At 50.3% G+C, this 24,461-nt stretch overlaps 1 protein-coding gene across 2 annotated transcripts in view; it reads right to left on the minus strand.

The window, feature by feature from the left end:
* LOC147880155 (Acyl-CoA N-acyltransferases (NAT) superfamily protein) overlaps positions 1–24,461 on the minus strand; it is a 109,163-nt gene that overhangs the window by 23,944 nt on the left and 60,758 nt on the right. For both annotated transcript variants that reach the window (XM_087371066.1, XM_087371067.1), the window contains exons 4-6: positions 19,287–19,628; positions 19,104–19,180; positions 18,537–18,579 (exon numbers count right to left, since the gene is read on the minus strand). In XM_087371066.1, coding sequence (XP_087227192.1) covers positions 18,537–18,579; positions 19,104–19,180; positions 19,287–19,628 — 462 coding nt within the window. The remainder of the gene's footprint in view (positions 1–18,536; positions 18,580–19,103; positions 19,181–19,286; positions 19,629–24,461) is intronic.

Genomic DNA, 24,461 nt, shown 5'->3' on the forward strand with positions numbered 1-24,461 from the left:
AGCGGCGGCAGCCTGAACCAGTGATACCAGAGTGTCTGATACATTAGCGAGAACTTTATCATCTCCAAGGGAGGTCGGTATCTCACAGGACAAGAGGTTCATACAAAATGCATCAAGGGCATGGTCAAAGTACAGCCCTCCACGTTTGGACTGCGCTCCTGCGAGCTTCCCCTCCCCCCCTCGCCGTTAGCCCCTACCTCCCCCCTCGCTCCCCCCCCCCCCTTGCTGCGACCACCTCCACCCCCCCCCGCTACCCCTCGCCTCACCTCCGCCCCAGCCGCCCCCTCGCTCCATCCCGCCCCCTCGCTCCATCCCGCCCCTTGCCTCCGCTCGCTCCAACCCGCCCCTCCCCCCCTCGCTCCATTCCGCCCCCTCGCCCCTCGCCCCTCCCCCCCTCGCTCCAACCCGCCCCCTCGCTCCATCCCCCCCCCTTACCTCCGCTCCATCCCGCCCCCTCGCTCCACCCCGCCCCTCGCCCCCGCTCTAACCCCCCCTCGCTGCCGCTCTAACCCCCCCTCGCCGCCGCTCTAACCGCGCGCTCCATCCCGCGTCGCCTCGCCGCCGTTTTTTTTTTTTTTTTTTTTTTTTTTTTTTTTTTTTTCACCCCCGCCTTTCCAACTTCACCCCCCCCCCCCCGCCCTCTCCGTACTCCCCGCACCCCGCAGCCTTCGCCCCGCCCTCAGCTTCGACCCCTCCGACCCTTCATTTCGCCTCGCCCGCCTCACCCCCAGGCTCCACCGCCGCTTCATCCCCTTCTTGGGTGGCAGCCTGTTTTTCTTCATCGGAAGCTTGCAGTTAGTCTTGGCGGTATGGCGGCCCCCAGCCCGGATCCGGAGGCCCAGTCGGACCCTCCCTCTCCAGATGCCTACCGCGTTATCCTGACAGAGCAACAATCATCCCGTGTTCAGGCGGTAGCCAGTGACTTTGCTCGTACCTCTGTTTACGGTAGAGTCATTGGACACTCCCCCTCCAGGTCTACCATCAGGGACTGGCTCCAGTCCACTCTCTTGCTAGAGGATGGCCACATTGAGGAGGTGGCCCTTATGGGAAGGGGCATCTTCTGGCTCAAACTCTCCAGTGAGAAAGCTGCGAGCAATCTGGTAGCCGGTTCCCCCACATCGGTGGATGGGAAGATCATCATGATAGTCCCGTGGTACCGTGGTTTCAGCGCAGCGGATTTCGATACTCGGTTCCGTATACCTCGCCACCCAGTGACACTCGTTTTTCCAGGGCTTGCTACTGAGCTGCGGCCGATTGTCAGGGACTTGGGCTCCCATTTTGGCTGGGTTATGCACGACACCTTTGCCGATGCGGTGACCACGGCAGGAGCTCCCCGAGTCCGTGTGGCTGTGGCGGATCCTGCGACTCTCCCTGCAGTGATCGAGATTGTTACAGGTGCCGACAGTATCACCCAGAGCATGATAGTCACCGGACAGCCAGGTCAGTGCCTGCGGTGCCATGGCTTTGGGCACTTGGCGGCTGCTTGTCCACGCTTTGCCAGCTCGTCTCGACCCTCCCCGCCCCCGCCCCCTCCGCCCCCACCTCCCCCCCCCGGACAGCCACGTCAGGAGGAGCCGAGGCAGTCGGAGCCTGGGCCAGAGGTAGTGGGCGGTTGGACCGAGGTTCGAAGGAAAAGAGGAAAGAATAAGAAGATTTCGGATAAAGGCAAGGAGGCAGAGGTTACCACTCCTGCAGCAGCACTCCACAGGCCTGACAGGCAGATGCCCCAGGGACCTGGGAGAGCCTCTTCTTCGACGGCAGCCCGCCCTCCACAGCCTCAGATCCTCCTCTCTCCCACCCCCCCGCCTTCTCCCCGGTTTCCCCAGTTTCCCCCCCCTTCGCCCGCCCCGCAGTTTCAGCCCCCGCCTCCTTTTCCTCAGTCCCCTCCCCCCCCCCCTCCCTCTCAGCCCCAGTTCCAGATGCATCCTCATCCCCCTCCCCCCCCTGCTCCCCTCGCCCCTCCTACAGAGTTAGCTGCACCGTCGCCTTCCCAGCCGAGTGCAGCCTCCGCTCCACCTCCTCCACCTTCTCCGCCAGTCGCCTCCGTGGAGCCCGAGTCGCCTATCCCGCAGCCTCCTCCCCCTCCTCCCCCGCTTGCAGGACACCTGGTGTCTGTACCATCAGTGGAGCAGGTTTCCCTTCCCGCTAGCCCCTCAGTGGCAGACTCAGCTGGGTCTCAGCTCCAGGAGAGAGAGCTCCCTCGAGACTTTTACAGATCTGGCCCCTGGGACTACCTGGATGTGGCCGACCTTGGGACCTTCCCGGCTTGTCTCGACATTAGTATCTTCATGCTCCGCAAAGGGGCGGATGGGAGGCTTGGTGCCTTGGCTCCCAGGGATGGCCCTAGCTTCGCCTTCACGTTCCTCAGCGATGGCACCGAGACCTGGACAGACGACTCGGTGTGGGAGGCTCTCAGAGAGCAGACACACGCCCAGATTTGCTCCTGGATAGGCCCGTCCGGTGGGCAGCTCCTCGAGACTCAGTGGTCCGAGGGCGATGTGCGCTTGCGGTGGCGTTGCGCTGCCAAACGTTTCCGATTGATCGTGATCCTTAGACCCCCCCTGACATGGCCTCTTCCCCAGGATGTCAGAGCTTGGTCCCAACAGAAACTCCGAACCTTCTACGGGATGACTGCTTCAGAGATCTCGAGCTGGCTCGAGAAAGCATTTGTTCATGGCACTAGAGGCCTCTCGCCTTTGCTGAAGGTTTTGAAGAACGGGCAGGACGACCCCGTCTCCCCCTCCAAACCTTCTCACAAGCGGCAGCGCCTCCACTCCGATCTGTCTGATTCTTCTTCGACTTCTTCTGCGAGCAGACAGCTGTTCGCAGCCCCCCATCCCTCTCCATGAGCCTACACCTCGTTTCCTGGAATGTGAACGGGTTTCACTCTTCGAGTACCCGTGGTCCCAGGAAGCTCATTCTGCGTCAGGAACTTCAGCCTGCAGTGATTGGTCGATTGGATGTACTGCTGCTCCAGGAGCACAAGCTTTCTGCGGCTCATGCCCGCAGCTGCGGGAAGGTTCTCCCTGGACGCTCCTACACTTATTGGGAGCCTTCGATCGGCGCACAGGGGAGGAGCGGGGGGGTCTGTACCTCCGTGTGCGAGCAGTTAGCTCAGTCAGTTTTCGGTCACGGCACGTTGATCCCAGGCCGAGCCCTTTGGGTAGGCTTGAACTTGGAGGGTTCCAAGATAGGAATCCTCAACATTTATGCTCCCACAGACCTCAGATGCAGAGCCACCTTTTGGAGGACACTCACAGGGATTCTTCCAGACATGGAATCCTGGATTGTTGGAGGAGACTTCAACAACCTGGAGACCTTGGAGGACCAGCAGGGTAGAGATCCGGAGTTCACAGGTATGGCTCAGGCAGAGCAGTCAGCTTGGGACTCTTTCATCTTCGCGACAGGAGGGAGGGACAGTTGGAGAGACCCGTCCTTCCGGCGTTGGCACGGGAGCCTGGACTTCTCTTGGGGCTTCCGCAGGGAAGGAGGCAGACTCCTGGAGCGGCTTGATAGGTTTTATGTCAGTGATTGGGCCATCAGCAGAGGTGGCCAGGCGGGCATTGTTCCAGGGACGACACTATCCGACCATGCGCCTGTGCTCCTCTCATTAGATTCGGTAGCCCAGACTCTCCCCCCCCGATCATGCAGGATTCCCGATTCCATCTTCTCGAGGGTGGACGTCCGTAGCAGCATTTGCAGTCTTTGGGACAGAGATTGGGGGGAGGGCATGGATCTGGTAGACTCGGTCGCGCAGGCTCTGCAGGAGTCCAGCCAGATCTGCCAGCTCGCAGCCCTACAGGTTCGACAGGATTGGTGGGGCAGAGAGAGAGCTCTTCGGAGGGACCTCGCCTCCATTCAGCGACTTCAGCAGTCTTCCCCGGGCTCGGAGGAGCTTCGGATCCAGGCCCTTCGAGCCAGAGCCCTCTTGGAGGAGACCCTCCAGCGTCGCTCCGAGTTCTCCTATCACGCCTCTCTCTCCTTCTGGGCCCGGAAGGGCGACCGGATGTGCAGGGAGTTCTTCAGGACACACGGCCAGAGAGCTGCAGGTGATCAGCTACGGAGTCTCAGGACAGCGGATGGTCACACTGTTACGGACCCGGGGGAGGTCATGGGGTTGGCCACTGACTTCTACAGGACCCTCTTCCAGCAGGAGCCACTTGCCCCTCGTGCTAGTCGTGACCGTGAGGAGGTGTGGAGGCACATTCCATCCCTGGTCCAGCCCAGCATGCAGGCGTCGTTGTTGGCGCCGTTCACCGCGGATGAGATGTTGGAGGCCTTGATGGCTATTGATGGGCAGAAATGCCCAGGTGAGGATGGGCTATCCCGAGCTTTCTTCACCTCCTTCTGGGACCAGATCCATCAGCCCCTCCTTGCAGCTCTGCAGGGGATTTTCAGCAGCGGTCAGATGCCAGAGAGCCTCTCCTCGGGACTGATTTGCCTCATCCCGAAGGGAGGAGATAGACAGGAGATCCGCCAGTGGCGTCCGATCACTCTCCTTACCACTGCCTACAAAATCCTCGCCAAGATGATCAGTGCCAGAGTTCGACCTCTACTCCCAGACCTTGTCCATGACACTCAGACAGGCTTTGTCCAGGACCGCAGTATCCTGGATAATGTCTTCACCTTTTCAGAGGCGGCGGAGTGGGCTCAGTACAGCGGTTCACACCTTGCCATTTTACTTCTCGACTTCGAGAAGGCCTACGATCGCGTGGATTGGTCCTTTTTGGAGGGGACTCTGGAGCGGCTAGGTTTCCCGGCAGGCTGGATTCAGGGTATCTCTGCTTTGTACAGGACAGCGTCTAGCAGAGTCATCATTGGAGGCAGGATGGGTGAGCGTTTCAGCTTGGAGAGATCAGTACGTCAGGGTTGTCCCCTGGCTCCTTATCTGTTTCTCTTCTTCGCCGAGGCCATGACTTACTACCTTCGGGCGAGGTCCACAGGGCTCAGGGGTGTTCGCCTTCCACTCCGGGAGGACACGGAGCTTCTGGACTCAGAGTACGCAGATGATACAGCCCTTTATGTCCAGGACGATGAGAGGATGCTAGAGAGGGTGCGGATGGCCCTGGAGGTTTTCTGCTCGGCCGCTGGTGCGAAAATCAACTGGAACAAATCAGTTGGTTTTCTCACAGACCCGGGGGCGTGTTCTCAGTGGGGGCGATTCCTGGGCTTCAGATGGATTCCACGTGGTCAGACAGCTAGATACCTTGGCTTCCAGGTTGGCCTAGACATTACGCCAGCCCAGCAGTTTCTCCCGGTGCTAGATTCCATCCAACGGAAGCTGGCTTTCTGGAGCACTGCTAAGCTGTCCCTTGCAGGTCGTGCTTTAGTAGTTAACCAGGTCCTTCTAGCCACGGCTTGGTATGTGGCTTCCTGTTGGTGCTTCTCGAGATCCAGCGTGGCACAGCTCAGGAGGTTGGTTCGGAACTTTCTTTGGTCTGGGGAGGATGGGCAGAGAGATACCAGAGCCAGGGTTGCTTGGCAGACAGTCATTCTTCCGCAGGCGGAGGGGGGTCTGGGGGTCATTGATCCAGAGCTTCAGAGTCAGGCCTTGTTAGGCAAGCTTATCATCCGCGGTTTGACCCCAGGGGGGCAGACGTGGAAGATGTTACTCCAGCAGGGAGTCGGCTCTTGTGTCCCGCGCCGAGGTGGAGAGTGGCTACCGTCCTTCAGGTGGATCTTCACTTCCGCCCCGCTCACTCAGCCCCGCTCCCCACTCGTTCGTAGCCTCCTCATGGTTTGGAGGCGGCTCCGTCTCAGTCTCATTCAGTCCCAGCCCAGCTGTCAGGAGGAGATCGATCGCCAGCCGCTCGTCTGGAATGGGCAGGTCAGAGACGCCGAGGGCCTTCAGTTGGGGGAGAGATCACATATCAGGTGGGACGGCTGGATGAGGGGGCCAGCCCGGTCCCTTCGAGTTTGGAGGGATACGTACAGACATCTGGAGATGGCCGATCTGGCAGACGCAGCGGGAGGTGCACGCGGAGTCCAGGCGAGACGCACGGAGATCGACGGAGCGATCCCAGCCGCTTGGTTGGCTCCACCTGAGCCTCAGGTCCTCATGCCTGGAGACACCCACTGGCTGGGACAGTTCACCCCCCGTGGCATCCCACTGGTGGTCGCAGGACGTTTGGATGACTCCTCTATCGCCTTCTTCGCGGTTTCAGGGGACGGACGACTCAGGAGAGAGGATGCGCTCATTGACCCCCTACTACCGTGGCAGAGGGTTAGGGTCGTAGGCCTTCTGGGGAAGGTCTGGCATACCGACCCTAGTATCGAGCAGGACCAGTTGCAGCTTTGGCGTCTTTGGCTCTGGGAGGGGCGGGCCTTGTCAGAGCTTGAGTGGGACCCAGGAGAGTGGTGGTGGCCAGAGATTGTGACAGGACAGGGGCAGACTTCCTTCTTCGCGTACAGCACGACTCTGGGCAGGCGAATTCTCGGGAGGATGCAGAGCCGCCCCCCCACCCAGCGTCCTAGCTGGTACGCACAGGGTATTTCCAGGTTCTTTTTGCAGGCTTTCTGGAAGGCCTTGTGGGAGAGCTGGCGGCCGCGGAAGATCTCGTACTTCCTGTGGCTTCTTACCCACAAAGGTCTTCCAGTGGGGAGCTGGTTGAGGCAGATAGGCCAGGGCGGTTGCTGTCAGATTTGCCATGCGGATGAGGAGTCACCAAAACACTGCCTGTGGAGCTGCATGCGCGCCCAGGAAGTGTGGAGGTGGACTTTCGGGCTTCTTACTCGTGCAGCACCAGAGCTAGGAGTGATCACTTGGGGCGCGTTCTGTTGGTGCAGCACCGCACCTGGTCTTCACCACTTGTTCGAGGCATGCCAGCAGGACCCCACTTTCCTTATCACACAGGGGACGTGGGGGCCGCTCGAGGGTATCCCACAGCACCTAGCAGAGGCTGATACAGGAGTTCGGGAGAGGCAGCCAGTCTGGGAGATTATCAGCAGCATTACAGGATGGCACATCTGGACCTCGCGCTGCGCGCAGATCCTCGGTGGCACCTCCTTATCGACTGCCCAGATCATGGCGGAGATTTGGAGTGAGATTATTCATACCCTCAGAGGCCAGTGGGACCAGATTCAGGGAGACTCCCGGGCTGGTCAGGAGAAGCGGAGACGCTTCCTCCAGGCTTGGGATTCACAGAGCCTCTTCTTCGAGCAGACTACGCAGGGCCTTCGGTGGCACTACTCACCACCCCGATGGCTGTTCATTCACACTCAGCATATTCCTCCGTGAGAGTATGATTTATTATGCTACCTTTTGGGCTGCGTCCGGTTTGTGAACGCAGCCCGTCAGCTATAAGCTGACCTATTGTATCTTGTTCTCGAAGTAATATAATTAGAACTGTTTTTTCGGAAAAAAAAAAAAAAAAGGGCATGGTCAAAGTGTATCTGAACACGGGTGGGGGACCTGTGGGTCCCATCCTGTGGCTCATGTGGTGGTCAATATGTTGAATGCCAGATAGGAGTGGTCAACATCGAGTGGTAGGGGAGGGACAGTGAGATCATGTACATGTGACGCAAAGGCTAGGAAGCCCCAGTTTGGTAAAAAAACACTTCAAAATTGAATGTGACTCTTTCGGCACTTGCAAAAAAAACTCACACGTTATTTCAAAATATTCTAAGTCTTTTTCATTATTGCATTCAAATTCAAATTTCCATCATACCTCAAAGGCAGTCAACCACCAAATCTCATGTTCTGATTGCACACTGAACTGTCTTGCATCATCAAGCTCAACTTCAAGATCTAGTATTCTATTCATCATTGTCAAACTAACTCTTTCTAATTTTTTACCTTTGACCACCTCACTTTCATCAAGCTTTAGTAGGTAATTCACTGTAGTCTTCCCCCTCCATGCAGGAAACAACTGAGCCCTCTGGATAACGGCGGCCATCTATAAGGGCCATTCATTATATATGACCAAGTCATGCACTACTTTCATCTCCAATAGGCGTTTGCCATACCCTATGACCTGTGGTGCATCCTCAAAGAGAGAAGAGAGAGAGATAGAGAGAAGTAGAAGTAGAAGTAGAAGTAGAGTCTATTAACGTCCTCGGGGGGCCAAAAAAGACCCATGGGACCCGTCTCAATACAATGTAAAATAGAGTCTCCTCAAGGAGAGGGGTCAGAAGTCTATGAGTTCCTGACGCCAAATAAAAAGACGAGTGATAAAAGATCCCAATGCTGCCGGAGAGGTAGTAGAGAGAACTGATGTCAGCTAAGCAGAGTCCTCCGTAGTCCTCCTTGATATGTGCATATCAGGGGCACTGTAGAGCCACATGTGCCTCCGTCTCAACTGTCTGCATGTTACAAAGGGTATAGACTCTAGCATGTCTGGGCTGATGCATCCAAGCTCTCTCAATTGCAAATGTATGAGATCTGGTACGAAACCTAGCTATGTTTCTGCGATATAGAAGGGGGATAGGTGTGCTAATATAAGACTGAGCATGAGTCTCTATGGACACGTATGTAGACCAACATGTGGGATTTATGTTGTCTTGGTAATATTCCAGCTTTACCCTTTTTTCACTTGTCAGCTAGTGAGTTTGCAAAGTGCTCAGTAAAGACAGTTGAAACTCTTGCATGGTGACCTTTTCAGGCAGCATGGTCAAATATGCTTCCACTTTCCATCTGCTGAACCATTTTCTTATGTTGGTTGCCCATCCTATACAGATGATCTTACTTTTGTGGTTCTTTTGAAGCTTTGTGCTGGCATTCCATGCTTTATGAGACAACCTATCAGGTTGCATTTGCTACACCTCTATTAGGTATTGCATAACTCTAATCAGTGCATGAAATTAAAAGAAAAAGTGATATATTCCATTCAAAACGAATCATACAACAGGTGGGAGAGAAAGTACTCTATCCCTAGCCTCAACAATGTGGCAAAAAAGCCATGGTGGTGGTCTAAAATGTCATGACATCCCAAAAGGGGTCAAATGAAAAAATAATGAGCAGTCCCATGTCCTCATGAAGGATAAAAGTCTCCCACGAGCTGCCAAAGAGGTGACTGTACACCGCTCCCACTAACTCCTAAGAGTGAAGATAATCTCCGCCCAAATGGAAGCGAGAGTGTCAGCCTCCGTGCATAAATGGCCCCCAAGGACAAAAGAACATCGCAAACACCATATCCGCCATAGGGCAATGCTGGAAATCACCTCCCAGGCTGACCTTGCAGGTGAAGTAGGCATGGAATCCTGAGCTGGTACAGGTACCAAAAGTAAATCCTGCGGCTCCATGATGCTGACATCTGTGGGACCCCGTCTCTAGTGACGCTGCATGAAGAAACCGTGGTCTCCTGGCTCTGACTCAAAGAGAGCAAAGGCTCCAGATCCTCTCCCCCAAAGGGCAGTGCTCCATGTCATAAAAAAGGACTCGGATGTAACATATGAGAACAACCTAAAGATACTTGTCCATAACACTCTAGAGCTGGGCCAGCTCCATAAACAATGCTTACTAGATTCCTTTGCAAGCTGACAACGCATACACAAGGAGGGTCTACCCATCTGCTGAAGCCAAGTACCCACAGGTATACCCCTATGTATAGTGAGCCAAAGAAAGTAGGACACTTTCCTGGCTCTACTGATGCCCCAAAAGTGAGTCCAATAGCTCAGCAAGAGCTCTGCAGTAAGTCCCTGCGCGCGTGCCAATGCTGTGAGGCAGATGGTAGGTGATGAGAGTCTCTCTGCTCAAGCCTGTAACCTGCCCTCGTCGAGTACTGGAAAAAAGAAAGAGGACGAACGCCTGCCACCGAAGCAGGCCACGCCCACTCACCTGGGTCCCAGTCGAGCTCCGCAAGAGGTCGACCCTGAAAAATCCAAAGTCTCCATCTAGGGTCCTCTGCAATGGTCAACCTGGAAGGATCTGTGGCCCATTCCTTACCCAGGCAACCAATGACCCTGACTCTCTGCCAAAGGAGCTTCTGTCGATCCAGGGGCTAAGTGGGATACAATCTGTGAGAGGAGTCCGTCTCAAAATAAGTAAACGGTGCCGGTCCTAAACGAACTCCAATGCATAGCCCAGCCTCACTAAAACAACCTCACCAAGTAGAGATGGGATGAACATAGGCTGGATCTGTAAGCATATCCCTCCACTCCTGAGGAATAGCTCTCATGATCAGTAATCTGGTGGCAGCAATCTGTCCAAGTGGCCCGTGTCTATCTCTGATCTCCTCCTCTGACATCTCCACACCTCCTCTGAACCAATCTCCGACTGTCACAACCCCCTAAGCATGCCATCTGGCCAAGGGAGTCCTAACTTCTGTACCAGGGGAAGATCCCTGATATCGAACCAGGGGGTTATGATAGAGTGGCTGTCAGGCAATTTTCTCTCTGGAGGAGGGAACTGCTCTGATGAGGTGTTGTCGAAAGTGATCCCATATCTGAATAAGCCTTTTCACAAGTGGTGAGGAAGGCTGAGAATGCTGGTCCGCCAGGAAGATCCAACTGACTCTACCTGCCCACCGGCCTGCTGCTCTGGGGGTGCACTGGTGAATCCCATGCAGTAGGAACTGCTTCTACGGCTGATCTCCTGGAGTCAAACCTCTAACAAGAAGTTTGACTAAAAGGGATCTGCTCTGCATCTCAGGATCAAGAACCCCAAGTCCTCCCTGCGAGGAGGGTAAAGTGATAGTATCCCATGAAACCCTGGCCCTAGTGTCCTCAGAACCGTCGCCACCACTCCACAGGAAGTTCCGGAGCAATCTCCTCGATTGACAGATCGAGTCGGCATGAAAGCACCAACATGACGCAACGTACCACATAGTTGCTAGTAGAACAACCTGGTTGAGTACCAGCGCTCTTCCGGCCAAAGAAAGTCTAGCCGTGCTCCAGTAGGCCAGCTTTCTCCGGATGCTCTCAAGAACTGGGGTAAATTGTTGCGTCGGGGACACCTCAATGCCAACCTGGAAGCCTAGATATCTCGTGGAGGTGCCTCTGGGAATCCATACAAAGCCTCTGTCTCCTCCCCATGCTGGGGTATCCTACTGAGCTCCTGTCCAGATGCCTTTTGATTTGTTCCAATTGACAAGTCCCCCTGAGGCTAGGCAGAACTTGTCAATTGAATCCGCAGCAGTAGCGAGACTATATGCATCTCCTCTGACTGTCAGTGCTGTGTCGTCAGCAAACTCAGTGTCCAGAAGCTCCTGCTCCTGCCGGATAGGCAGATGGAGGCCCAAAGTGCCATGACTGGTAGCCTGCATAAAGTATCCCATAGCCTCTGCTACGAAAAGGAAAAGGTAAGGTGCAAGCGGGCATCCCTGTCGTACCGATCTGGATAGCTGAAAAGCCGGTCCTCTGCCTCCACAGACCACCATCCTGCTAGAAGAGTGGGAGTAAAGTGAGGAGACCCAAGAAATCCATCTATCACTGAAGCCTAGCCTGCTCGTAGTGCCCTCCAAGAAACCCCAGTCCACCCTATCATAAGCCTTCTCAAAATCGAGAAGAAGAACTGCAATCTCCTGCTGACTCTCCTTCGCCTAGTGAGTGGCCTCCCAAAAAGTGAAGATGTTATCCGATCTTGGACAAATCCTGTCTGAGTAGCTCTGATGATATCTGGTAGCATAGGCTTTAGGCGAAGAGCCAAGGTCTTCGCTAATATCTTGTAGGCTGTCCCTAGAAGTGTAATGGGTCTCCAATTACGTAGGACTGTCTTGTCTCCCCCTTTCGGGATGAGACAAATCATACCTGTGCATAATGTCTCGCCCAAAGATCCTGTATCGAGAGCCTCTGAAAAGGCAGAGAGTAGATGAGGCCCAATCGAATCCCAAAGAGCTCTAAAAAGAAGTGGCGACAAACCGTCCTCCCCCGGGCATCTGTCTCTGGGCAGCTCATGTAACACGTCCGTGATCTCCAAGAGTGATAGTGGGCTATCCAAAACATGACTCATCCTGTCTGAGACCATCAGGGGGACATGACTCCAAATCTCCTCTTTGGCTCTGATCATCTTCTCGGTGACTGGATCGGCGGTGTAAAGAGTGGAATAGAAATCAGAAGTGATCTCAACAAGACGGTGAGGGTCCGTCTGAAGAGACCTGGCCTCATCCACAAGTCTACGAAGACTGTCCGAAGAGTATCTTTGACCCACTGGCCTGAAGAACTCTCTAGAGCATCTATCCCCCTTCTAAATCCAAAAAGTCTGCTGGGAGTAAAACCTGAACTGGGCCCTCCTGCCCTGAATCTCCTCTAGTCTCTCTTGAGCCTCCGCCCTCTGATGAAAAGAGAATGAGGAAAACTCTGAATCAATATCTGAAGTCTGGATACCTCCGCTCTTGCATTCCAATCTCTGATTCTGAGCTTTTCCTTCTCCTCTTTTGCCCTCAACTGGCAGGCCATGCTGACTCTAGCCAAAGCCCCCTCTACCCACATCAACCAGCCTTGATCCACAGGAGTGTCCACTGACAACCAAGTCTCTCTCAACCGTTCCACGAACTCTGTATCCTGAAAAACAAAGTCCAGAACTCTCACAGAGCTTGTGCTCTCTAATCGAGAGGTAGGAAGAATCTGTAATAGGACTGGAGCATGGTCAGATAAAACATAACCCGGGCGGATCCCAATCTGTCCTCCTCTGGCTTGACCCCATTGGCCAATATAAAACCTGTCAAGTCTGACCAAAGAAAGAGAGCCATGGAAAACCCTGGACCAAGAGAACTGAAGACTGTCAGCCAAGTGATGAAAGTCATCCAATCGAGCTGCATCATGAAGTCCAGCATGCAAAACAAAACTATCCCACTCCACTCTCTCCCTATCAGAAAGGCCACCCTCTGTCTGACCCAACTTGTCTTCAGCGATTTCAACCATGTTGAAATCACCTCCAGCAATCCAGGTGTCTGCCTGAGGAAGGGACTCTCTGAGCTGTCTCCAAAAGGCGCGTCTGTGGGCTGGATCCGTGGGAGCATACACATTGAGAACACCAACTGCTGTGCTCTCAATATGAAGAATAACATAGCATGCTCTGCTCTCCACTAGTGTACGCTCTTGGGTAATCTCTGAGGCCCACCTAGCTGAAACTGAAATGCAAACTCCTCCCCTCGTGCCATCCGCTGGGCTCCAATATGTCCGGCTCTATCCTCTGAGTAAGGATCTGCATCCTGTCAATCCTACCCTGGGAGAGCTTATGCTCCTAGATAAGCACAATGTCTGGAGGGGACCCTGAGGAAATAAACCGAAGGGAGTCCCTAAGCAACTGCAATCTAGGAACTCCCAATCTACGACCATCTGCATCTGAGGTAAATCTGCGGCCGTTCAGTCCTCTCACATTCCAAGAAATGATGGACAACCTAGACATTGGATGGAAGTGAGGGTGTGCCAGTGGCAACGGCACAAAATTCTCTCTCTGACGGCGCAATCCAAAGTCGGTCTCTGATCAAACTCCAAATCTGCCCCAACTCATGTAAAATGGCTCCATCCAAGGGAATAGTACTCTGGCGCGAACCGAGGAGCTGAAAGTCAAACCAACCAGCACTCCTGGGCAAATCAAAGTCTCCCTGAATCTCAAAGAACAGAAACAGAAAGGCCCTGCTACCAAAGCCAAGTCGAAGAGTCCTAGGGCAAGAATGAATCTGCGAGCCGACAATACGGTGAACCGATGAAAACTGAGTCATGCTCATAAGTTGTCTAGCAATCTCGCTCTCAAGTAACTCAGCTGACCAGCTTTCGCTCCCCCGAGATTGAAAGCTACCTGCGGAGAAACGAAGAACGTGCCCCTCTCTAGAGAGAGTAACAGATCCCAAGTACTCCTCTACCTCCTCTGACCGTCAGCAAAACACCGGTAGAAGTTCCAATCGAGTGAGGGAGTCTATGATAACCCCTCAAGCCAAAAAGGGCCAAAACTCAACGGGCAAATCTCTGTCAACCATCCTGGGGTCAGGTCTAGGAGTCAGAAGAGCCGAAAAGGGCTGAGCCGTCCTAACTTTGCTCCTGGAATAGGTGAGAGGGAGAAGAAGAATCTGCGACGAGATGCCTGTCCGCGTGGGTGACTGATACTCTCGCTCGATCTCGTCTGCTAGGATCTCCCAATCCTCACGCCTGTCTGGGTAGCCTGTCTGGGTACTGAGCAAAATCTGTGACCGCACTCGCAAAAGATCTGGATAAACCAGGAGTGAAAAGCTACGAGGACGAGGCTGTACTGGGAGGGGTGTCTAAAAGGACACTCCGCATAGCAACAAAGGAAGGTATTGTGCGACAGGGCTGTGAAAGGGGTCTCGAGGGAACCTCGTACAGGCGCATGAGATCCTGGGATGGGCTCTGACTCTGACCTATGTCGTAAAATACCACTCTCTCAACGGACTGCTGGGGGGAGGCATCCATCCCCCAGTAACTACAGCCTGAGCAGTCTCCTGCTGAATAACTGTCTCCGTAACCAATATCTGAACCTCCAAGGTAGTAGTGTCTAGAGTCATCAAATCCTAAGCTACTGTCTCCTACACAGTGTGAAGACATGCCTATGGATGGTCCTCCGCCTCTCCCCTTTTTGGGGTCTCCTGCACCTGTGTCTCGACTCCCTGAGTTACCGTCTCCTGCACAGTGTCAAGACCTGCTTGCGGATGGTCCTCTGCATCTCCCCTTTCTAGGGTCTCCTGCACATGTGACTCGACTCCATGTGCTACCGTCTCCTACACAGTGCCAAGACCTGCCTGCGGAAGGTCCTCTGCATCTCCCCTTTCCAGGGTCTCCTGCACATATGTCTCAACTCTCTGCCATCTGTGAGCTCGTACCTGGGGCTGCTCGTACTGCTGGCTCTCCCTCTGCCTCCATCTCCTCCGAGCTCTCCGCGAAAGCTGTTCCACTGGAGGCACCTCCACGTCCTCTGATTCCACTGGAGGCTCCCCCAGAGGAGTCTCCTCTCGTTCTGCTGAATCAGTCGAAGCACGCTCAGAGACCCCTGGAGGCTGAACTAAAGGCTCTGGGTCACTCGTAGGATGAGAAGCATCCGGAGTCTCTGATTGAGGCTGACGACTAGGGCAATCCCTAATAAAGTGACCTCTCTTCCGACAGAAAAGACACTGATAAGGAAGCCCCTCGTACAAAACCCTCTGCTGCATCTGGACCCCATCTCCCATAGAGTACGATATCAAAGTAGGCAAAGGTCGAGGAGGGGGGAACTCTGAAGTGAGTTTGACCCTCGTAATACCTGTACCAGCAAGTGACTGAGCATAGGAAAGTCTAGCACCTGATGGGATGACTGTACCTGCCACGCTAGCCATATGCTCCACAGCTCTGCGACAAGAGCTGACCTCATCAGGAAGTCCAAGGAAAAGCATCCAAAAAGAGACCTGACGCGGTCCCGGGGAAGTAGTACTGAAGTGCTTCCGCCAAGGCCACAAATGGATGACTCTGCTCTGAAACTGAATCGGTGAGCTCATAAGTACTCTTTGAGCCTACTCTGCAGACTGAAGGCCAAAAGAAAAGTACCCTCTGCCAAGCAATCGGAAAACCGTAACTGAGACACCCAATGAGGCCATGCTGGTGTACACCCAATCACGTAACTGTTGGCCTCTACCGGGTAGAAAGCCAATGATGTGCGTCAAACGAAAACCCTCCTCTGCTACCTCAATCATTTGCATAATGTCAGGAGGAAAAGAAACTGTGACTTCAATCTCCTCAGGTTCGGCGACGGGAGTGGCATTAGTGTCCTCCATTGTCTCAGCTTGCGCTGTCCTAAGGGGAGGAGCTACCTCTGCTGAAAATACCCACCAAGAACTCGCAACCAACCTCTAGAATCCCCAAAAAACCCCTGGTTAAAGAATGCCCCAAACTTCAGCCTGAGTGGAATGAAAACAGGCCGCTCAATGCAGAAGCAAAAAGCTCCACCAATGCTTGGAAGCAGCCCAGGAATTGAGCTCCCCGGAACACGAGCAGAACTGTCCCGGAGAGGGCCCTGAAGCAGCCCAGCCTGAAGCGCAACGGAGGGGCAGACAGCAGCCACTGGCGGCCTAGATGGCAGCCTGAAGGGGCGACCTGAAGGCCAAGGGGAGCTCGACCAGCAGGGCACGACCAGCAGCAGCCAGTCGGACTGAAGGGGGGGCACAACGCGAGCAGGCTGAAGGGGGGGCTTGACCACCAGGGCACACCTGCAGTAGCCAGACGGGCTGAAGGGGGGGCGCGACGCGAGAGGGTAAGGGGGAGCGACCTGAGCAGGGGGGCGCTGCCAAGGGAGCCTGCATGGCCCAGGCAGCAGGGTGCTGCCAAGGGAGTAGGTCGCGGCCAAGGGGCAGGGCGCTGCCAAGGGCTGGGTGATGGCGATGGACCGTGGCAGGGGGCAGCAGCAGACGGAGCTCCTCCAAGAGATAGGATCGAAGTTTCTTGGATTTCAGTGCATGAAATTCAATCAGCCTCCTTCCCGTTTCCAACAGAAGTACTGAGTATGGAGTAGTGGGTTTGACACCAAGGTGTCGCTGTAAGAAAGCCTTTTGCATTTTCTCAATATCATTCCATGTAGAGGCTGAAATACTACCTCCCCATACTTCCACTCCATATAATACTGTCTGTACTACATATGCATCAAACAATACATTTTGAATTTTTCAGTTCCTGGTGTCAGCGTGCCTGCAGTCATTCTCAAACTGGTAGTACTTCCCCTAGCCAGTGTCCATCCTTCTGTGTATACATTGCCACCATCTGTGATCCGTTGGGATATCAACCCCTAAGTATTTGAAGGTGCTGACATACTCAATAATCTGTCCATCAAAGGTGATCTCAGGGGGATGTTCTGGCTGATTGGTACAGACTGCGATCATCTTTGTTTTTCCGACATTCACTTGCAGCCCACTTTCCCTACATAAAGTCTTGAGCACTTGTAAAAGTTTGTGCATAGAGTCCGGATCGTATGCAAAAAGAACTACATCATCTGTGTATAGCAACAATAGCACTGTCCATAGTCCCAATTGCGGTCCTTGTAACCCTTCCTCAGTTGCAAATTCATTGATGAGTTTCTCCAGTTGATCAATGCATATTCCAAACAAGGTAGGTGATAGAGGGCAGCCTTGCTTCACTCCCATATTACTCTCAAACACATCTGACATACCCTGTGCTTGTTTGAGTCGGCATAATACCTTTTCATAGATACGAGAGATGCCTACTCTCAAGGCCGATGGGACTCCTATTGCTTGCATTCTCTTCCATAGTCCTCCTCTTGGAACTGTGTTAAATGCTTTCTTGAAATCCACAAAGCAACAAAATAAAGTGCGTCCTCTCAATTTGCACTCATCCATGAGGACTCTCAAGGTAATAAGGTGGTCGGCTGTCCCATGCTCCTTGCGAAAGCCTGCTTGTCCAGTGGCCCTTTTCTGGGCCTCTTCTGCCCATGAGCTGATTTTCATTTCAAGCACCGTACTGAAGAGCTTGGCCAATGTCTGTAATTTGTGACTGAATTTTTGTCTCCACCCTTGTGTAAAGGCTGGACCCAATTTTCTTGCCATTCCTGAGGAAAACCATGGTGTAGAGCATGTGTTAGGATGTGTGAGAGCCATGTTCTTGCTCGGTCTCTTGTCCATTTCACAAATTCAGCCTGTATCTTCATGTGATCTGAGGCTTTGCCATTAGCCATATTCTTTAGTCCAGCTTCAATGTCTTAAAAGGTAAAAGGACTAGTACATGTGACCGACAGATCCTCCTTCCCCATTTCAGTGGCATGTGCATGATTGTACAACTTGGTAACATAATCAAGCATGGTTGCATCTGATATATCCCTTGTTACCTGTTTCCGTCTGCCTTTCACTTGTTTCCAGCCCTTTCTTGGATTTTTTATGAAAGTAATCAAATCAGATTTCTCTCTTTCTAGAATATATTTTCTTTTCTTTTTCCGTGTGAGGGCATTGTATGTCTTCTCCAATTGTTTATGCATGTCTGCATCCAGTATGTATTTCAGCTCTTTGCGTAGTTGTTTACATTCCTCGTCATACCATTTCTTGTGTGGTAACCCTTGGACCTGTTTTCTTTTTTCTTGTAGATGCTGCTCCAAATGTTTGTGTGGCTGAGGCAAGTATTGCTTCCTGCAGGGCTGTCCATCTAGGGTTGGTCATTGTTCTCAGCTTTGCATCCAAAGTGTCTGCATAATCTTGGTGTTTGTCTGGGTATACTTTGAAACCTCCTGCATGTGCTGAAAATTTCTGCTCCCTATGTTCAATGTGTATGTCAAGATCCAACCATATTGGGAGATGGTCCGATTCCGGATATTTCATCCCTATGTTGAGTCACCATGTCAAAGTCTCTCAAAAGCAACAAAATAGCAAAATAAAACTTTTCCATGGTGGAAGCGACTTTGTTCCATGTGTACCTCAGTAGTGACATGGTGATTGATAGTGCTATGCAAAGCTGTCAAATAGGTGTACAGAATATAGGTTCACATGGAATTAACAAGTAACATAGTGCAATCGAAATGCTCAATGACATTATCTAAATATTTCAAGGCAAGATGTTTTACAAACTTACTCAGGCGAACCAACATCATTAGTCATTTTCACTAGCTGTTAAACACCATCTGGTTCATAAAATCCACATATTTTTCAGAGATTTGGACCGATCAAGGATGTTATTACCAGAGGATCCACCCGTGATGGAGAAATGCTTGATATCCTATAGCTGCAAAAAGAAAACCAAATTGATAGACTTAGAAAAGGTGCATTCTAATGCTGATCCCATGAAATGTTATGGTTTTGTAAACATGCAATGGCATACAGGTTAGTACTAAACATAGGTAGAATTACCATGGCCTTCGATCAACCTAAAATTCACAACCTCAAGATTAGAACTATGCGGCTCAACTCTATCCATAACTGCATCTTGGCTGTGAACATGAATGCAAGAGGTAGCATGCTGCAATAAAATGTCAATATGATGCCCTTTGAACGTGATCCTCACAATTTTTATTGGCCAGATAGATCATTTTGTTATTACACAAGGGACTTTCAGCTGTACAAACTTATTTTTAGATTACATATTACTAGGTCAAAACTTCCATAGCTTCATAAAACAATATTCACGAGTTAAATATTGGAAGTCTTTGGCATATACCCTCAATTAAAATATGTATCTCCTTTCCCTTGTGGTCGTAAATTACATTAATGAAGGTTTGCAAAAAGCAGACTCTAGAAGTCAGGATGTACCTTAACTTGCTTCTGTAGAAATTCATCGCTGCTCCATTTCTCTTCTGGACTGTAAGCATCACTGCCTTCATATTGTTCTGCAAAGAGGCATTCCCGTATCAGACACTTGTTTAGCTCAAGAAATTGTTTGGCCAAGATTGATATTCCTGAGATGACATCTTGCTTGCATTCCAGAAATATCACCTTGAGTGCAATCAGCTCCAGGAGTTGCATAAGAAATTTTCCCAGACCTTTTCCTTGCACCTCTTTTTCCAGTTGAAGTTCGTACACATACAGCACAGGAAAATCCTCCTCAACAAGAAATCGGTATTGTACAAAACCAAGAACACAATTTCCAGTGTGTTTCCAGACTCCTTGGTGATTCGCCACTTTACTCTGGTGGTCGTCCCTAGAAATGTTGTCTTGAACAGTAGCAGATTGATTCGACTGCACAAAGATGTACCGAGCATTTGTCGCAACCATTTCCCTTCGTTTAACTTTCTCCTCTTCTGACCATTCTTCGCCATATGGACCTTCCATGTTGATCTACAAATCATCACTTTTTCCATTGAGTATACAACATAAGTTCCACAGGCCAAAGCTGGATAGTAAACCCATCCAACTTGTACACGTATGCAGAGAATGGCACACAATAAACACTTTTAAATGAAGCATAGGGAAAAGGAAGTGCCTCTAAAGTATTGAGGAGGCTCCATTTTCAGTCAGGAGTTGGAGCACAACAGACCATAAAATATGGTAAAAATTAAGCAGCAGTGTCCAAAGTGTGAATGAGTTGCATGCACTTTGTCCTATTGTTACAGTATGACAAACATATTGAAATCTTTCAACGTGCGATCAAAATTACAGTACATCATGAAGAATAGAAACAACCTAACCCCTGTCAACTAGCTACCTAGACGTAACTGCATCTTGTCCAAATAAGGGTTTCCTGCTGCTCAGGTAGAAAAATGGTTCAAATCAACCCTGTCACATCTTGTGAAATGCTCGCATGCTTCCACATGACTCATTTTCCAGTAGAATCATCATCTCACGGGATATTCCACTAAGATCATGCTCTTACCCCTTATTTTCAATACATGGTCCACTCTAGTATCTGATGAATGGTTCAACTTGCATGCAGGAACCTCACAGAGAATCTGGATCAACCTGCATCTCCAACAATGAGACAGCAAATATATTCTCAGAAGGAGATGTACAAGGCAGCCCAGACTCATAGCTAGAGCCTAGGTCTCCAAGTCTCTTGACCTCCATAGGAGTGACATCAAGCTAAGCATTGATATTTCCTTCATATGATCCATACAGTTCTTCTGCAACCTCAGGTGCACACACTCACACCTCGAAAAGGAAATCCCATTTTTCTTTTTTTTAAGAATACAAATTTGCAGGATCTCTTATTTGTGTGTGCATACTACATCATTCTAGCTTTTGATCTCGCATCTTCTTAGCAAGCTCTGACCTTGCAGCCATACAAAGGCCCAAAATGGCTCATATTGATAGATGTATGATTTGTGCTTTTATAATGCAGCTTTACAATCGTAACACCTTATCCATCACACAGATAATAAATTCTATAACCCTGAGTGTTGAATCAAAAAGCAGCTCTTGAAATAAGAGAATTTTATTTTGGAGCTTAAAACTGGGATGATCCAAGCAATTTGGGTCTTAAAATTTCTTGAAATATTTGCAATCTTGGCATCCTGCACGTTGAGGTTTCCATACTCAAAACTTCTCAAGAATATAGATTTGATTACAATTCTCTTCTCACAGTGAATGAACTTATAGATAAATACTTTTTTGGCGTGTCATTTGCTATGTTAGGTATTTTAACTTTTGTAGGCTCTACTGTATGCACACTGGGCCCTGGATCCACTTGATCCTTTCCCTTCTCCTATCATCAGGGTTTTGGAGACATCACTGCCTGAAGCATTTTTCTAAGGGCATCTTGTCCTGCATTAGCCTGCAACTGTTGGTTCCTGATTTGATTCAAGGCATCCTCCAACACTGATATTCTATCAGCCAAAGAATGTCCTAAAGGATACAATATGGGTTGTACTAGTTTTTCCCATACCTGACCATACAGCAAACGCATATACGAGTACGGAAGTAAGATTGGAGTAGGGCTGAACTATACGTGGCCCTAAATTTACGTGAAAAAAACAGGAAAAAATAATACAATGTATGCATTCATGTTTGAGACCGCTTTTAGACTTTAAGCTTCAAACTTTTAGCTTCAAAAACTTCAAACTTCAAAACTGCACAGTGCAGAACTCAAATAGGTAATAGTCCAAACTCCAAATTCTAGTACTTAAAACGTAAAAGTCATGACAAAAGGTTGAAATTTACGAAAGAGTCAAAACATTATCTGGCAAGCTTTACAAAGAAAATCTTCTCACATACTTACAAGCATGGGCCACGTACCTAGGAAATAATTATGATTGGTGTTAGATATGAACAAGAGAAGAGCTACCTAACTCAAGCACATACAAGCTCTCCAATCAAGACACGGGCAAGTGGTGAAGAGATTGAGAGGCAATACCTGAAGTAGTGAGGCTCATAAGAGAGGGATGGTGCTCAGAAGAGAGAGGTGAAAAAGTGGAATGATGGGAGGGGTGTAGAGGTGGCACGGGAAGAGGAGAGGCATCTCAACTGGCTCCATGAGGGGGATGCAGCTTATCATGGAGTGAAGGTAGAGTTTTCACAAGAGGGTGAGTGTACCCTTTATTTACAGCACTTCTGAGCGTGAGTGTACCCCTTTATTTACAGCACTTCTGAGGGCTCCCTGGCAAGTAATCTCCCACCATATTCATGACTTGGATGTCTCCATACTGGCTCTGCTTAGGCCCCTGGTGCTACTCCACTTGGGCACCACCTCAAACTAGTTTTTCACTCTATTATAGGCTTCACCTGGCCTTTCATCCTTATACTTAAATACTATCCATTATCCAAAGATTGATTTTGCAATAATATATCACTCCTTAGGCATTAAGGAATGAGGATAATTAGACCCGTCCATATCCTAAGTTCAATACATATATGCACAACCATAACATTCAATCTCGACAACATCCCAGTTCATTTCAAGAATCCTCATTCAATTAAGAGTTGGAAGCCATTTAGTGCAGACACAAAATAATTTGAGATCAAATGCTTGGTGGCTGTTTTACATGGTGTAACCATTCAATCGGCAAAAGACGAAAGCTTCTTGACCCTGTGATTTGGCTGGCCACCCATATAGCCAGTTTCTTCAGTCAGAAACTTCTGGTCAAAGTATGTGTCAAGCTGTGCAACAAGAGCAGAGTTAGATCACTCCTAGTGTACATGGTCAGCTATGGTCTTCCCCAATGCCAAGTAAAAAGTTTTTCCCTTCTCTTGTACTCTCTTGATGTCTTGTTAAACAATGAAATGACTCTCCTCTATTCAATGTTCCTGTAGTATTAATATCTTCTCTGATCGACTACTCCAAAAGCAAATGACAAAGTCAGACCTCGTATTTACAGTCAATTACCTGAGCAACAAAAGAGTTATCTCGTACAACAAACATTTCACTGATAGAGTCATATTTTCATAAGCATGAAGGCCTCCAGGATGGGTGAATGCTGACTTTGTGTTTTAAGCCCGTTGTGCAGGAGTAAACAACTTGACCCAACCCTTTTACAACAAGAAGTAATTTATTCCATTTAAAACAATTTAAACTAGAACATCATCCCAAGTGGAGTACATTAAAAAAGAAGGAACAACAACTCCAGGTCCTGATGAATGCTATCAATCTCTTGAGCAGCTGCAAAGGTCCTAGTGCATCTCTCCCATTGACTCTAGATAGTAAACATGAGATTGATCCAAATGGAAGCAAGTATATCAGCAGCAGTAGATGTGTGTCCACCAATGACCTGAGCATATCTTGAACACCATATTTGCCATAAAATATGCTCGAAACCGCCTACCATGCCAAGCCAGCATGTGAAGAAGGCAAAGGCTCCTGAGCCGGGATGCATGGGCTCAGATCTGAAGGTCCATGACCATAACGCCATTGTATGAACATGGTCACCTGCCTCTAACTCATATAGAGCAAAGGCATCAAACCCTCTATCCCAAAGAGCTACTCCCCATGACAGAGTGAAGAATCAGAGGTGATGTATGAGAATAATCTGAAAACTCCTATCCAGAGCACCCAAGCAATATGGCAACTCCACAAACAGTGCTTGCTAGATTCATCTGCAAGCTGATATCTCATACATAAGGAGGGCCTTCCTATCTGTTGAAGGAGCCAACTAGAATACCTCTATGAATAGACCCTACTAATCCCCCTAAAAGAAGACCAAAACTTGATGCTTTGAAGTCCCCTGTTCCAGCCAGTAGTGAACAGCTGTGGTCAGAAGCAATAGAAGCTGGCCAAGACCAGTCCCCTGGATCCTAGTCCAACTCAGCAAGAAGAGTGAGAAGACGACCAGCACCTTACTCATACTTTACCTCAGACACCTCTCATAGACTCACTCTTACACCTCTCACAAACATAGCCATTGGATCAGGAGGTTTTACAGTGGCAGAGGTTTAGAATCATAGAGGTTTGGTCACTAGATCCATTTGATACTGTAATTGAAGTGCAGGTGGAGGCTTAGATTTTTTTAGGAAGATTGCTGAAACACCCACACCATCTAAACTGAGTCTACAGGTAATGCAACATGGGGAAGCGGTCCATATCTGTGAGTGATGGTGTCCTCTGTGATCTCCTGACCTCCACTGAACCAGTCACCAATACTGGATAACCCTTAAGAGTGCCATTGTGCCAATCTGGATCTCTGCTCACCGCCAAGGGTGACACCCTGATAGTGCACCAAAGGTTCATGAAAAAGTGGCTGCCTGGTTAACTCATCCCTGGTGAATGGAACTGCTCGGATGAGAGCCGGGTATAAATGATCCCAAATCTCCTCACCATCAGAGAAATGGGCTGACAATGATGGTCCACCATGAAATCCCAACTGGCACTACTCCCTGGTCACTGCCCAGTTGCTCGTGGTGTGCACCAAAGAATACCATGAAGCAAGAATTGCCTCCATGGCTGGTACCGTCAGCTCAAGCCTCTAGCAAGAAGCTTAACTAGGAATTCCCTGCTTTGAAGCTTCGGATCAAGAATCCCCATTCCACCCTGTGACGTAGAAAGAGTGATAGTGCCCCAAAATGTTCCAGCTCTCGTGTCCACTGAGCCATTGCCTCCACTCCAAAGGAAGGTCTTGAGCGGCCTCTTCACCTATCTAATGTTGTCACCAACATGAGGACACATAACATGGTATAAGTACCTGGTTGACCATCTGTGCTCTACCAGCCAAGGAAAGTCTAGTAACGCTCCAATATGCTAGCTTC

The sequence above is a fragment of the Dipteris shenzhenensis genome, chromosome 32 (assembly GCF_047967505.1).
Source record: "Dipteris shenzhenensis isolate YYH24624 ecotype China chromosome 32, Dip_SZ_1.0, whole genome shotgun sequence".
Taxonomy (NCBI): Eukaryota; Viridiplantae; Streptophyta; class Polypodiopsida; order Gleicheniales; family Dipteridaceae; genus Dipteris; species Dipteris shenzhenensis.